This window comes from Haliotis rubra, unplaced genomic scaffold, assembly GCF_003918875.1.
Source record: "Haliotis rubra isolate DU_JTF1 unplaced genomic scaffold, ASM391887v1 Scf64, whole genome shotgun sequence".
NCBI classification, from domain to species: Eukaryota; Metazoa; Mollusca; class Gastropoda; order Lepetellida; family Haliotidae; genus Haliotis; species Haliotis rubra.
Genome location: NW_025767346.1, coordinates 2602027 through 2618263, shown reverse-complemented (window position 1 = coordinate 2618263; position 16237 = coordinate 2602027). Strand labels below are relative to the sequence as shown.

The following is a 16237-nucleotide window of genomic DNA, read 5'->3' as shown; positions in this document are numbered from 1 at the left end:
CAGTATGTTCCATTGTATTATTCTCCGGGACACATTTATACTATTTTTTTCATCGGGAACTCTCGATCACCATGACAACCATATATACCAGGAAGGGAAAACTTCAATAAATATTAACGTCAAATTTCAATACATGTCAGAGTTTGATTTCCTTGTGTAACCAGATACAGGGCAACACAGAAACAGTCACACATTCCTATTGTCCGTTCTATTGGTTTTCGTGTTTTCACTTTCCTGGTACATACTTCGGTCAGTGCGTTCAACAAAACCTGATTTCGAAATAAGGAAAATTGACTCCACATACAAACAAAACGATTGACAAACCTAGCCTCCGTGCCGATACACACGTTTGTAACTGTCCACTGCTTACCTTGTGTTTAGCTGTTCCATTTTCCGGTGAGTATGAATTGGACGTTTGTAAATATAACACACGTTTTGCCCTACCAATTACTGTTTCAGATGTGTCTGATACTTCTAGTTATTTCGGGTGTTGCCTGTGTTAGATGTTTTGTCAGTGTATCCCTAATTTAAGGAATTTATTGTGTTTCTGGTGTTTGAGATATCTCAGGCTTTACAGGTGTCATATAAATCAGGTGTGTCTGCTGTTTCAGATGTATGTATGTTTGTTTGTTTGTTTGTTGTTTAACGCCGCACTCCGCAATATTCCAGCTATTTGGCGGCGGTAGGTAAATAATAGAGTCTGGACCAGACAATCCAGTGATCAACAGCATGAGCATCGATTCACATAACTGGGATACGATGACATGTGTCCACTACGTCAGCAAGCCTGATCCCGTTTGTTACGACAAGCATGGGTTGCTGAAGACCAATTCTAACCCGGATCTTCACGGGTAGGAAATATAACTCGCATTTACACAACTATGTTCTGGTCGATATGAATGTACTCACTCTCAATCAGCGAAACAATTTGTGACTTCTTATTCTTCTTCGGAAATTACTGTGTTTAAATATTTTCCTTATAACAGTAATGGCTATATTTACCAGAGTTATCTGGACGCGTAGAAATACTTGACCAAGCATTTTTCGCGAAGAAATACTTGAATAAACATTCTTCGGTGTATGATCGTGAAATTGATTCATTTTAATTTAAATACATTTTTATCAGCAATAAAAAATGCTTAAATAACAATTGACTCCACTTTGTCATGGATCCAACCTTAACTTAAAAGACAATAACACTGACTGACTGACTGACTGAGTTTGGTTTTACGCCGCTTTTAGCAACATTCCAGCAACATGATGGCGGGGGACACCAGAAAGGGGCTTCACACGTTTCACCCATTTCTTCGGCAAAACCGGGTCTTCTGCGTAACGAACTACCTGGCTATCAAGTGCAAACAGAACCAGAACGTGTCATTTGCGTGGTGTACACAATTTTCAGCGGAAGTGATATACACATAAACCGACGGTCGAAACTCGTGTAGCTCTAACTTGTGAATCATGTAACAAATTATCGATATATCTTCACAAGGTACACGATTTTCAGGGAAATATTTGTGTGTGACATTTGCAATGGATCAATAAGGATCCAGTTGGATCTCACGGGATCTAGGTTGTGAACGTCGTCGTACACCCGTCAACATCCGGGTTAGAATTGGTCTTCAGTGACCCATTCTTGTCGTAAGAAGCGACTAACGGGATCAGGTGGTAAGGCTCGCTGACTTGGTTGACACATGTCATCGTATCCCACCCTATCACTGAGAACCTCATCCGACATTCGGCATAGTAACTCGTACTGGGAACAGGGTCAGTTGTGACGTCACAAGTCTGTGCGGAGTTGCGTCCCTTATGCGTCCCAAAAGACTTTTTCTTTGAAATTCTATAATCACTGTATGTTTCTAAGTTTGTCAGAAATATTCTCATGGCGATGGGTTTTCAACAACATGGTTAACGCCTGTGATCGGCGTCACTCTGCTGACGTGAAGGTGAAATTAGTGAACTACTGATCCCGGCATAGTAAAACCTAACTCACGACTATCCTGCTAGTCTGTCTCACAGTCCGTGAACCACAATATTTTCCATACTTCCCATCCCTCCTTACAATGCTGGGGCTGTGGGGAAGCCTAGTGGTTAAGGCGTTCGCTCGTAACGCCGAAGACCCGGGTTTGATTCCCTACATGAGCACAATCAGTAAAACCCATTTCTGGTGTCCCCCGCCGTGATATTGCTGGAATATGGCTAAAAGCGGCGAAAAACTAAACTCACTCACTCCTTACAATGCTAAAACCCTAAATAAAGCAAATCTAGATTTCCTCAGGTTCCATTTCCCACAACATCTCACTGGGGCTCTTTTGCAATATAATTGTGTGTTGTTGTTTTTTTTTGTTACTATCAAATTTATACATTTTATTAAGAGACTAAGCGTTAGTCTGCTATACTGCACATATGATTGTGTGCTGATATCATTTTGATCAATGAATGTTCAATTTATTGCAGTGCAGAGGCAGATTACATCAAGTATGACATTTTCCTCATTATCCGAGACTTGAAACACTCAGGGCGTGTAAGTAGCAGGCCTTTCCCAGTGCCTTGTAACGCTCACGGGGACCCGGTAAGTCTCATGATCATTGTCCCTCAACCATATCGTTTTTTCCTTCTATTAAGTCCTGTCTGTTCAGCAAAAGCCCTAAATGAAATAAGTCTATGCATTTCTCAATCTCTTATTGACCCGTGCAGTTCCGGGTTAGAGTTGTTTTTCAGTAACCCATGCTTGTCGTAAGAATCGACAAACGGAATCGGGTGGTCAGGCTCGCTGACTTGGTTGACACATGTCATCGCATCCCAATTGTGTAGAACGATGCTCATGCTATTGATAACTGGATTGTCTGGTCCAGACTCGATTATTTACAGACCGCCGACATATAGCTGGAATATGCTGAGTGCGGCGTTAAACAACAAGCAAACCAACCAACCAACTCAAGCCTTCATCTTACTTGGACCCCTTTCCAATGCATATAGATTAATTAGTTTCCATATTTTCTGAAACTAAGTGTTAATCTAGTTATTACATAGTCAGTAAGTATTTACTTCATACTTCGTTGTTATTTAAAGCCACATACAACATTCCAGCTATAAATTACCGCCAAACAAGCCAGGGATAGATATTGTAAGCAATTATCCATGTTATCACAGTAGACTGGCACTCATTCCTTGGACTAACCGACTTGTGTCTCTTCACAAGCATAGATTGCTGGGACCAGTTCCAAAACCGAAGTACGTGTGGCAGGATATTTACGTGTTTAATGATAATGATTAACATCTTTCTTCCTTCAGGTGTGTTAGGGGCGGTGGGGTAGCCTAGTGGTTAAAGCGTTGGCTCGTCAAGCCGAAGACCCGGGTTCGATTCCCCACATGGGCACAATGTGTTAAGCCCATTTCTGGTGTCCCCCGCCGTGATATAGCTGGAATATTGCTAAAAGCGGCGTAAAACTAAACTCAGTCAGTCAGTCAGTCCGGTGTGTTAGTTGTGTTATGCACTAGGAGGATAACAAGATGTTTAAATGAAAGTGATTAACCACCCTTTCTCCCGGAGTGACCGACTTGTGTCTGTTCACCATTATAGATCAGTAGATGTATAATTGGTTAAGTATGAGACGATGTTAACTATTGATTATGTGGTGTACTTTGATAAATAATTTGTGTTTCACAGAAAACAGCGTCATTGATAATACGGCGACCCCTGATATGACGTCAAGTACACAATCAGGTTGGTACATGTGCCTGAGTGAGTGGTAGAAAATGCACAGGAAACACATTTTTCTCAGCTATTTGGCCCTTTGCGCCAAAATGGACTCTGTCTAAAGACAGGTTATTCTTTCGCTTTGACATTTTATATGAATAAAGACAACATTCGACTGCAACCGTCGTCAGAGTATCATTTTACTATCGATTTGTTTTTCTCAGGTTCAACAACGCTCGGGAACTCCACGGGAAACATCATTGAAACGACCACGCTCTTCAGGACTACGTCAAGTGGTAATATTTATTTTTTTGTCAGTAAAGATGATGTCCTGACTTGGACGATGTGAATTCTACATACCCAGGGCAAATGTTGGAACTGTCACCAGAACCTACTATTCTAATAGTTTCTAGTACTCAAATGAAAAAACATTGATCAAGTCAATGATCAATTATCATCACTGTCAATGACGTACCCAGAGATCTAAACATTGGAGTGGGAAATCTTGTCGGTTTCTGGCACGTCTAACTGGTGTAGATCTACATAATGATGGGTCACGTAGTCTCAATGACGTGCCCAGAGTTCTGTCTATTAGAGTGGTAAATCTAGTCTGTTTCTGGCACGTCTAACTGGTGTAGATCTACATAATGATGGGTCACGTAGTCTCAATGACGTGCCCAGAGTTCTGTCTATTAGAGTGGTAAATCTAGTCTGTTTCTGGCACGTCTAACTGGTGTAGATCTACATAATGATGGGTCACGTAGTCTCAATGACGTGCCCAGAGCTCTGTCTATTAGAGTGGTAAATCTAGTCGGTTTCTCGCACGTCTAACTGGTGTAGATCTACATAATGATGGGTCACGTAGTCTCAGTGACGTACCCAGAGCTCTGTCTATTAGAGTGGTAAATCTAGTCGGTTTCTCGCACGTCTATCTGGTGTAGATCTACGTAATGATGGGTCACGTAGTCTCAATGACGTGCCCAGAGCTCTGTCTATTAGAGTGGTAAATCTAGTCTGTTTCTGGCACGTCTAAATGGTGTAGATCTACGTAATGATGGGTCACGTAGTCTCAATGACGTACCCAGAGTTCTGTCTATTAGAGTGGTAAATCTAGTCGGTTTCTCGCACGTCTATCTGGTGATGATCTACGTAATGATGGGTCACGTAGTCTCAATGACGTGCCCAGAGCTCTGTCTATTAGAGTGGTAAATCTAGTCGGTTTCTCGCACGTCTAACTGGTGTAGATCTACATAATGATGGGTCACGTAGTCTCAATGACGTGCCCAGAGCTCTGTCTATTAGAGTGGTAAATCTAGTCGGTTTCTCGCACGTCTAACGTGTGTACATCTACATAATGATGGGTCACGTAGTCTCAATGACGTGCCCAGAGCTCTGTCTATTAGAGTGGTAAATCTTGTCGGTTTCTGGCACGCCTAACTGGTGTACATCTGCATGATTATAGGTAACGTAGTCTCAATGACGTACTTAGAGTTCATAATAATGCTAACCCGGATCTTCACGAGTCTTGTCGTCAAGAAGGGTGTATTCAGTATTAACACTTAACCGTTTATCCACACGTTTCTCAATGTGCCATATCTTCGTTTATATAAAAACCACACCCAAACAACAACATTAGTTCCGTTCGTCAGCACGAACAGACACAATATTGTACATGTACGACCCTGTACAAATTGCGTGAATGGCTGGAGATTCTGGTATGCTTAACATTTTCGTTATTTTGCACTTTGCCCGTGGAATCTGTCTGAAGACTGGTCATTCTCCTCCTTTGACAATTATACAGGCGTAACGATTAAAACTGACTGCAACCGTCGTCAGAGTATCATTTTACTATCGATTTGTTTTTCTCAGGTTCAACGACGCTCGGGAACTCCACGGAAAACATCACTGAAACAACCACGCTCTTCAGGACTACGTCCAGTGGTAACTTTATATTTTTGTCAGTAAAGATGATGTGCTGAATTGGACGATGTGACCTAATTACACTCATTAATTTGTCATTTTAACACTTCTCATATGGAAACACACTAACTACACTGGGCGATGGTGTAGCCTAGTGGTTAAAGCGTTTGCTCGTCACGCCGAAGACCCGGGTTCGATGTGTGAAGCCCATGTATAGTGTGTCCCCTGCCACGATATTACAGAAATATTGCTAAAAGCGGCGTAAAACCATCCTCACTCACTCACTCACGACCCATATCTCTTTAAGGAAAACTGTAAACTAACATGTCCTCATATGAAAGTGACACGCCTCAAGTTCATTACAAATAGCTTTGAATAATATTCACTCTTTAATTTCCCTTTACCCGTATAAATGTATCATATATCCACACCTTATTAAGGAAAGTTGAAAATTGAATCTAATCAGAGTTATGCAATCAACCTTTCCCAAAAAGACTAATGAAAGCGAAACCGAACCTCGTGATGAATATAAATATGATCATGATTGTCATAAGTAATTCAGTAATTAGTGTCTGTTCAAGGCATAAACATATTCATATTCTGAGCTGGTGATATCGTGAATCACTACCACGTATCCATGACAACAGAATTCATGACATGTCCTAGAGCATGTCAACAGGAGATGGCGATCCATGAGCTAGTGAGTGAGTTTAGTTTTACGCCGCTCTAGCAATATTCCAGCAACATCACGGCGGGGGACGCCAGAAATGGGCTTCACACATTGTACCCATGTGGGGAATCAAACCCGGGTTTTCAGTTACCCCACCTCCCTGACGACCCATAAAATATATTTTGTTGTAAATGTACAAATTAGCAGTGAAGATTAATACAATGCTGTAGTACTTACAAGCCAAGCCATTAGTTACCATGAGCGTCGGGGTTGTACGTCAGTTGCGAAAGCCTTTAAATATATGGGGGCAGTGGGCGTACTCTAGTGGTTATTACTGGTTAAAGCGTTCGTTCGTCACGCTATGACCCGGGATCGATCCCCAACATGGGTACAATGCGTGAAGCCCTTTTCTGGTGTAGTCCGTATTGATATTGCGGGAATAAGGCTAAAACGGCGTAAAACCATACTCACTCACGAGTTTAATTGGAAAAAAAATCCCGTGTTGCGCGGTCGTTGGCTTCTTGTCATTCTAAACCAAGGTAACCGCATACATCTTATGTTCACCAGCTCCTGGAGGTGCCCCCAATGTCTTCATCATCACCAGTTCAGTCTCCATCCTGCTCGTCATCGTCAGCTGCATTGCCCTGCTGGTGTATTGTGTACGGACCTGGGGCAAGTCGGGGAGTGGCTGTAAGTAGTTGAAATGGCAGCCAATGTTATAATAATAATGATAGCCCATTTATCATGAGCATTGCTCCATGCACACTGCATGCTCTGAGTATTATTATCCCGGATAAGCTGCCTGTTAGGCGCTAGAAGGTTATTGGTACATGACTTTATCCCACCGGGTACCAATTTTCTGCTGGGTGAACAGAGGCAAGTTTGAACAAACTCATTTGCCTGAGGTGAGACTACATGTAACACAAGTGCTTCCTTGTGGGGGAAGTCCTAGAAACTCTCAGGAGTCCAGCTGCCAAACACGGTCACTTGTTGTTGTCTTCTGAAGGTAATTAGCATGTGTAAGCCAAATTCTGGCTATTAAGTCTGGCTTAAGTCCCTGCATGAAAAGATTGCAGTTGTTCCCACTGTCAAGGCCTCAGACGAGAAAACACATAGCCTACATTATACTCTATTTAAACAAAGAGATTGGAATAAGTGATTTATTGTTGCAACATAAAAGGTTAAATATGCTAACCGATGAAGAAATCTGCAAACCCATTCATTGGAGCTGTACATCCAACAACCTTGTCCAAAGATAATAATATAAAATGCAATATACATATTTTCCTGTTTCCAGTAATGTTATGCACGTAACATCTTATATACCTGGGTACCTATGTTAATTACTGTTATCCCGGGGTATTGTGCACACCTATGAACACTTGAATACGGCACACACACAGACAGACAGACAGACACACACACACACACACACACACACACAGAGAGAGAGACACACACACACAGAGAGACACACACACAGAGAGAGAGACACACACACACACACAGAGACACACACACACACACACGCACGTCTACGTATTTCCACTAGTCCTTAGGGCGGTGGGGAAGTGTAGTGGTTAAAGCGTTGACTCGTCACGCCGAAGACCCGGGTTCGATTTCCCACATGGGTACAGTGTGTGAAACCCATTTCTGGTGTCCCCCGCCGTGATGTTGCTGGAATATTGATATAACTATAGTCACTCACTCACTCGCTCCCTGCACATAAGTACCTGTTGCCAGCTGTGTTGTCCACCTCATATTGCATGCACGTACCTACTTCCAGTTTCAGCTGAGGAGAGGGACAAATTGACGTAAGTCTTTAGCATTACTGACGTAACAGTATAAACTGACATCAAATGATATACGGCTCCTTCAATGTTTGCACCTTAATAGTATCAATTACTATTCATACTAATGTTGGAAGAATTGCAAGATATACACCTGATCTTTACACCTCATCAGGCATAGATGTTTCCCCTAAACATGGCGTCATGTTGATCAGAAGGCGCTGATAAAACAGCAGTGTGAAACCATTGCAAGTAGTTCATTCCGTGGTAGCCGTATAAGCTTATACATAGAGCTGAATAAGAAACAGACTGACGCACTGGTCTGTATTTCAGAGGAGTTAATATCCATGAAAGATGTATCTTCAACAACCCATGCTTGTCGATGTTATTGAACATTTCGGTAAAATAGGAATATGATTGTAGATATGCGTAATGTTGACTCTGTTTAGGAGTCTCCAAGAGAATGCCGATTTCATACTGTCAAGACAAACAGGTAAGTACATTACCAATGTTTCACGTTACCAGTTTCTGAACCAGAAATAGCAATTCGTCCTAGTGAGTCGTAGTTAACCCGTGAAGATCCGTGTTAGAATTGGTCTTCAGCAACCCATGCATGTCGTAAGAGGCGACTAACGGGATTTGGTGGTCAGGCTCGCTGACTTGAAATTGGTTGACACAAGTCATCGTATCCCAGTTGCGCAGATCGATGCACAGCAAGCACTCGCTCTGGTAATGCTTCTTGATTTCTCAGAACCATACTTATTAATTTGTGTTTTTTATAGAATCTTGTCGCGTAAAATCTGTATCGCTTTCCAGAGACTTTTAGCACCGAGCAATCCTTGTTCCACAAATGTATGTTAAAGACTTATCGTGTTATTTCCCCCTTCGTTCAGGATCCTTGTCAAAATGGCCACTCGTCAAATGGCCACAAAACATCCAAGTCAAAATGGCCACAAAGAAGGCAAAATGGCCACAAACCTCAAGTCAAAATGGTCATCTCAAAGTACAGGATAAAAAAAACATCACAAAATGTTATATAAATAACGATCTCAAAGTATCAATTAAGAAAGCATTTAAAGAACAATATTCATTAATATGTAAAATATAATAATGTTGGGCCATTTTGATTTTTTTCTATGGCCATTTGACTTTTTGGTATGGCCATTTTGACTAGTTGTTGTGGCAATTGATTTTTTTGTGTGGCCGTTTTGACATGTTCCCTTCGTTCAGTGATGAATGCAAGTTGAAGTTCGACGGTGTATATATAACGGCTTGTCCTGTTATTCCCCTGAACATTAAGCGATTGTGCACAAGGCTTGTCATGTTGTTATGGATCGTGAAAATGAACGTTGTATATTTAACGTCTCATTGTATTATTATTCTCTATGTTCAGTGATGGTGGACAAGGCCTGTCATGTCGTTATGGAGGGTGAAACTCCTTTAAGCCGAATAGCAAGTTCATCGAGACCATCGAGAGAAGCAGGTATTGAACATTTAACTCTATCAACCGTGTTCAGACACTACAGTCTAAGAGTGAGTGAGTGAGTGAGTTTAGGTTTACGCCGGTTTTAGCAATATTCCAGCAATACCACGGCGGGGGACACCAGAAATGGACTTAACACATTGTGCCCATGTGGGGAATAGAACCCGGGTTTTCGGCGTGACGAGCGAACGCCTTAACCACTAGGCTACCCCACCGCCCCCTACAGTCTAAGAACTAGACCACGCATATGTATCAGCCTCACCTAAAGCATTGAAAGGTGCTCATATACGGTCATTTTGTTAGCGTATCTAAAATTCCATAGGCATGTAATGATACCAAACTTCATTTAAAGCACATTAAAATTAATGACCATTTTCGAAGAAGATTTGTTTTCAATATTTAGCGAAGCATTCAACTATGAAAAACCCTGCTTTGTTTAATTCGCAACAATTGACACGATGTATGGTCATGGCATACAACTCTTTGATTTTGACAAAAACCTAAATATATATTTTCAAAAACGAGCTCAATTGACGAAGATTTTATGTCCTAACAAGCCAAGACCATTTTCGGGATGATGAAACACATATACAAAACTAAACAGGAACGTAGGTATGTGCATGTGGCTGTAATAGGTGTACATATACTGACATACAGAAGTAAGTATACACCTGGTGCTTTGGGAATATTTTCCAGAAAAAAAGTGAACGTAAAAGCTATTCGCAATCGGGTACAATGTATGTGGTATTTTGCCAAAACATAAACAATGCTTGTTTGTGACTCATAACTCTCAATCAAACCACTATTCAAATTAGTTACGTCGCCATGGAAAACATGTAAAAACTATGTCCCTTTTGAAAATATAAGACACACACACACACACACACACACACATATACACACACACACACACACACACACACACAAACACACACACACAAACACACAAACACACACTATAAATATATAAATTAACAAAAAAACAAAAAATAAATAAACAAAAAAATGAATAATAAATAAATAAATAAATAAAAATACCAATAAACAACAGCTGTGTACTTTGTTTTTCATGTCAATTCCGAAAGGAGATAAACGTACCTTCAGCCCTAAAATATATGGTTTTATGTTGAATTTAAGTCGACTGATTATTTGCCAACTGTAGATGGGTACATCATGGCATACCAGAATGACGCAGGATCCGCAGCAGCCTACCCAGAATCCACTCCAAACACTGACTCCCTGTATGCCCAACCTGCGAAGCTGAACAGATCAGGACAACAAAGTAAGAGTTTATGACGTGATCAGTCAGTAAGAGTAATACCATTAATTTTTTATTTTCGCTAAGAAAAATGAGTATTACACCCACGTTACAGAGTAAACTATGGTTTTATTGAACTCAAATGGACCATACAAGAGTAGTTCGGATGTTCGTTATATCCATCTGTTCGTTATAAGGGGTGCGATTTCCCACATGAATGCAATGTGTAAAGCTCATTTCTTTAAAGCTCTCGGCCTTGATATTGCTGGAATATTGCTAAAAGGGGCGTAAAACTAAATTCACCCACTCACTCGCTATATATAAGCGTGCTCGTTCCATACGTGACCCGTGAAGATCCGGGTTAGAATTGGTCTTCAGTAACCCAGGCTTGTCGTAAGAGGCGACTAACGGGATCGGGTGGTTGACGCATGTCATTGTATCCCAATTACGCAGATCGTTGCTCATGCTGTTGATCACTGGATTGTCTGGTCCAGACTCGATTATTCACAGACCGCCGCCATAAAGCTGGAATATTGCTGAGTGCGGCGTAAAACTAAACTCACTCACTCACTATAATGAGGGCACTTACATCGGTTAAACGATTAAAATATCAATGTAGATGAACGTAGCTTCCATTTTTAACGTAGATGTAAATATTATCATCTACGTGGTTGAAAGTATCATGTACGTAGAACGGTCTCATGATCCAAGTAGATGTATGTATCTCCCACGTAGATATCGTCTACGTAGATATATGTATCTTTTTTTTAATAATCTTCCATAACATTAAAATGTTTTCCTGAAACAAAATTGAGAATAAGATCATTTTCGTGCATATACTTGTGTACCCTATTTGCGACTATGCTTGTCGTAAGAGGCGACTAACGGGATCGGGTGGTCAGGCTCGCTGACTTGGTTGACACATGTCATCGGTTCCCAATTGCGCAGATCGGTGCTCATGCTGTTGATCACCTGATTGTATGTTCCAGACACGATTATTTAATGACCGCCGCCATATAGCTGGAATATTGCTGAGTGCGGCGTAAAACTAAACTCACTCACTCACTCTATAAGAAATAAGAAAGTAAGTTACTTTACAGTTACTTTATGGTTGACAACTTCTTTAGTTATGTTTCAAAACGTGTGTGTGCAATAAATCTGTCAAAGTGCTATGCCAAAACTTGGTAAACGGGAGTTCTTAATGGTAGAGGAAAATGTAAAGCTACCAAGAGCAATTGAATGTTTATACAACAATTTTCTTCGGTAGATGCCTCTCCCTCTAACAGCGTTACAAGACATGGCGCCACGCCATCGATGACTGAGATTGATGCCTTGTACGCGAAACCAATCAAGAAGAAACACAGACAGCAGAGTAAAACAACCGTGTTTATGGCTCCCACCAAGTGATGTAAGTATGACAATTGCGCCAACCTGGGTTTTCCACGTTTAGGACGCGTGAAGATCCGGGTTAGAATTGATCTTCAGTAGCCCATGCTTGTCGTAAGAAACGACTAACGGGATTGGGTGGTCAGGCTCAGTTGTATAGATTGATGCTCATGCTGTTGATCACTGGATTGTCTGGTTCAGACTCGGTTATTTACGTACCGCCGCCATAAAGCTGGAATGGTGCTGAGTGCGGCGTAAAACTTAACTCACTCGCTCACCCGGCAATAAGTGGAATACTGTTCAAGTAGGCTTATAGACAAACTTATCCTTTCCCCTACAGAGGAGAACCATGTCTTGTTAATACCTGTTTTGGCTAGTTTCTTGTTTGTGGGAGGAGTTCGTCCTTTTATTTCAATCTGCAGGAATGTCGCTGGTGCTGTAGTGAGATAAAATGGTTCAACTTTTCTTTATATAACACCGAGTATTTCGTATCAATGTTACCAGTATTCCTTGACATGGTTTCCTTGATCAATATTTATAATTGTGTACGAATGCTATCAATATGTTGCTTCTTGTGATTGCTGGGGTGTGGGGCAGTGGTTCTCCATAAGAGTTGAAGTATATCCTACGAATGTAACTGTTACCCTCAACAGAATGTAACTGTGGTTGGGTCAGGGGATGTTTTAATGGTGCGTTGAAACATATGCCCAAAATTAATTGTCGGTTGTGGATCATACCCGAACGTCATTTTTGTGTTGTGTTGTCAGTGGATGGTTCAAACTCTTCCCCACTCGACCAAAGTTACAAATAAAATATATGTTGTACTACTGTTACTGCTCTTTAATGAACCTGGCATCGTGTACCTGCATAACAATGTTTTTAGTCATCATTTCTTCCGTAGTTTAAGCAAGTTCATATTCCACAAAACAACGGGGTCATCTAAAACAACGTCCTTTGCTAATTTTATACCAGATCTGTTAACATTGTTTGTCTTTGATCAAATGAGATTTATTTCTTCGATCTAGAACCAGCAGTATAACAGGAGGTTTGTTGACGAAGACAAAGAATTCCGGAAATACGACATATACTCTGAGCTTGTTTCACATAGCAGAGTTGTTTACACCCAGTGGAATCTGTTTCTGTAGACAGTCGAGACTGAATATTATTTTGCCACAACACGGCCATGCACGCACACACACACACACACACGCACACACACACATAGAGACAGACAGACAGACACACACTCGTGCACACAAACACACACAGACAGACACGCGCACACACAGAGACAGACAAACGCGCACACACACACGCACAGAGAGAGTACACGTACACACGGAAAACATACACACAGAGAATGTGTATACACAACCCATTAACATGCACACTTGGAGAGCATGTACACACACAGAAAATATGCACACAAACGCACACAGAGAACATGTACGCGTACATACTGAGAGAAAATGTACACACACACAGAGAAAACAAGTACGCACACACAGAAAACATGCGCACATACGCACACATAGCGGAGGAACATGTACACAAACACAGAACATGCACACACACACATGCATACACTGACAGAATATGTAGACACAAAAAAACATGCATTCACACAAAGAACATATGCAGAAAAAACACACACAGAGAACATGCATACACGCGCACTCACAGATACACATGTATGCATATTGTATATAACATTGAATGTACATGTGATAAGAGTATATGAACACACACCTGTAAGGAGGATACTTGATTGTTTGTTTCCAATGTTAACATTCTGTGATAATACAATAACTTTTGTTAAAGCAATGCCTACATCCTTTAGTATGGAATGAGAGTCATTCATGTTGCACGCATTGTTTACTTCAAACATTCCCAAAACTACACAGACAACACTTGTTTGACATCGGTTGCACTGTTAATTCTTCCATCGTTTGATGAAGTCATTTTAAAGCGCTTCGACCAGTATTTATAGTATATTCAGCTGTAAATATATACACACTTCTCCCGAGTTCATTCCCTTAACACACATGAGCAATGTGTGACGCAGCCAGTGAGAGGCGTTGGTCACTCGTATTTTTCTGTAACACACATATTTCTGAGGGAATAACCTCTTGACCAATGTTCTTGACCAATGTTCTTGACCAATGTTAAGCTTCAATTGGAGGTGAAAACATGGAGTGCCTTCTATTTCAGGAAGAACAAACACATGGTTATATATTCTCGCTAATATTTATTCTCGAATGTGATTTCGACAATTGATATCTTCACATTTGCATTATAAGACATCATCATACTGAAATTAAACAGTTCTGGATATACGTTAGGCGACATACCCTCTCTGACTTACACATTGTAGCAGTTTTCGTAGGCACGTGGGACTTGCATCCAACTCACTCGCTCACTGTTACAGTTTGGTTGTATCTCGATGAAGGCATTTTAACGAATTTCAAACAATGCTCAATAACATTTACCTGTAAATATGTAAATAGAGGTCATGTACTACCATTTCCGTGGACCACTGCACTGGATGTGCCATTTCGTAAACCGATGAATTTCTGCCATGTATACAGCAGAACCTATTTTGTTGAAGCTTCACACTTGCAACATTAAATAGAAGTGGGTGCATGTTTACCAAAGGCTAATGTAGCAGCTTTTGAAGCATCATTTGTTTATTTTTTCTTGAATCTCGGCTTTTTTCTTGTTACTTTAATAAAATTAATATTTTATTATATTATATTATTTTGTCGAATTTTCTGATTTTGAAAATATATTTGAAATAACGAGAAAAATATTTGAAATGATCAGACAAAAAGCAGCAAGAGAAAATATGAAAAGGGGGAAAATGGACCAAAATTGAAATAAGTAGAAAGTTTTATTTCAAATAATTCGTGTTACCAAAGTGGCATCATTGGGCTTTCGTACAACTTGCACCTTATGTCACCAAGAATCTGTAGGTTTTCATCACTCCAAATAAAATCTTTTTTGATTGAACTGAATATTTTCTTTTGTAAAAATACCATTATGAGACTGTTATTGAAATATACATCCAAGTATTGATAGGTTCTCCTTTCGTCACAAGTATCAAATGTTATTTTAGACATGTCGCATTGCCAATGAGTGGCTGATGGTCTCTATACCGTCTCAATATATCAGTGTGTTTTTGCAAGTCGCCAGTTGCGCTTGAAAACCATGACCATTTCATCTGCAAATACTACAAAGAAACGTTCACAACACATGGATGCAACTGAAACACGTTTAAGAAACATAATGAATAACAACGGAATAAATATAGGTCCCAGGTGAAACGATTAACATATCAATTAAGATGAAAGTATCTTCCATTTTAAACGTAGATGTGATTATCATCTACGTAGTTGAAAGCAACATAACATAATGAATAACAACGGAATAAATATAGGTCCCAGGTGAAACGATTAACATATCAATTAAGATGAAAGTATCTGCCATTTTAAACGTAGATGTGATTATCATCTACGTAGTTCAAAGTAACATAACATAATGAATAACAACGGAATAAATATAGGTCCCAGGTGCACGCAACATTTGCATTTAATTGATGAGACATAAACACCTTGTAAATTCGATAACCTAACTAATAATTAAACCTTTTCACTACCAGGCGTTCGAGGCCAATTAAGCATAAAACTTTCCACGCATTATTCCATTGTAATAACAATGTTATCGACTGTGAAATTCCCTCACCTAAAACCAGATATGCTGATCCTATTAACGGCGCAAGGTACAGGCTTTCTAAAAGAAACTTAAAAATATACACAAAACTATCTTGCATCATTCTGCAAAACTGCTGTAAAAGAGAATGCGTTTATTCAGTTATTATTAAAGGCCTCAATTTCTTTTTATGCAACAAAAGTGTACAGATAGTAGTATGTGGATGTATGAAGTAATGAAATATCTGCTAGTATTAGAAGAAAAAATATTATGGATGTCAACTTCTTGTATATTCCATGTGTATACAATAAACAAGAAGTTG

General features: G+C 40.2%; 1 protein-coding gene across 4 annotated transcripts; it reads left to right on the top strand.

Moving 5' to 3' along the window:
* Positions 1–279: 279 nt before the first annotated feature.
* Positions 280–15216, top strand: LOC124256837. 4 transcript variants are annotated; one of them, XM_046690805.1, is made up of 13 exons: positions 280–396; positions 2458–2572; positions 3154–3234; positions 3671–3727; positions 3925–3996; positions 5570–5641; positions 6858–6980; positions 8077–8104; positions 8530–8573; positions 9474–9563; positions 10726–10845; positions 12089–12229; positions 13233–15216. In XM_046690805.1, the coding sequence occupies exons 4-12, from the start codon at positions 3706–3708 to the stop codon at positions 12226–12228; spliced, it is 711 nt and encodes a 236-aa protein (XP_046546761.1). In that variant the 5' UTR covers positions 280–396; positions 2458–2572; positions 3154–3234; positions 3671–3705; the 3' UTR covers position 12229; positions 13233–15216. The 4 variants fall into 4 exon arrangements, with proteins under 4 accessions (XP_046546761.1, XP_046546762.1, XP_046546760.1 ...); XM_046690806.1 differs by lacking the exon at positions 3154–3234 and having other exon boundaries at positions 2463–2572; XM_046690804.1 differs by lacking the exon at positions 3154–3234.
* The last annotated feature ends 1021 nt before the right edge of the window (positions 15217–16237 follow it).

Excerpts from the sequence above, each read along its gene's own strand:
- LOC124256837 (XM_046690806.1), top strand. The coding sequence starts at position 3,706 with ATGACGTCAAGTACACAATCAG. Across the intron at positions 9,564-10,725 it reads GAGACCATCGAGAGAAGCAG|ATGGGTACATCATGGCATAC; the intron begins GTATTGAACATT and ends TGCCAACTGTAG. Across the intron at positions 10,846-12,088 it reads GAACAGATCAGGACAACAAA|ATGCCTCTCCCTCTAACAGC; the intron begins GTAAGAGTTTAT and ends TTTCTTCGGTAG.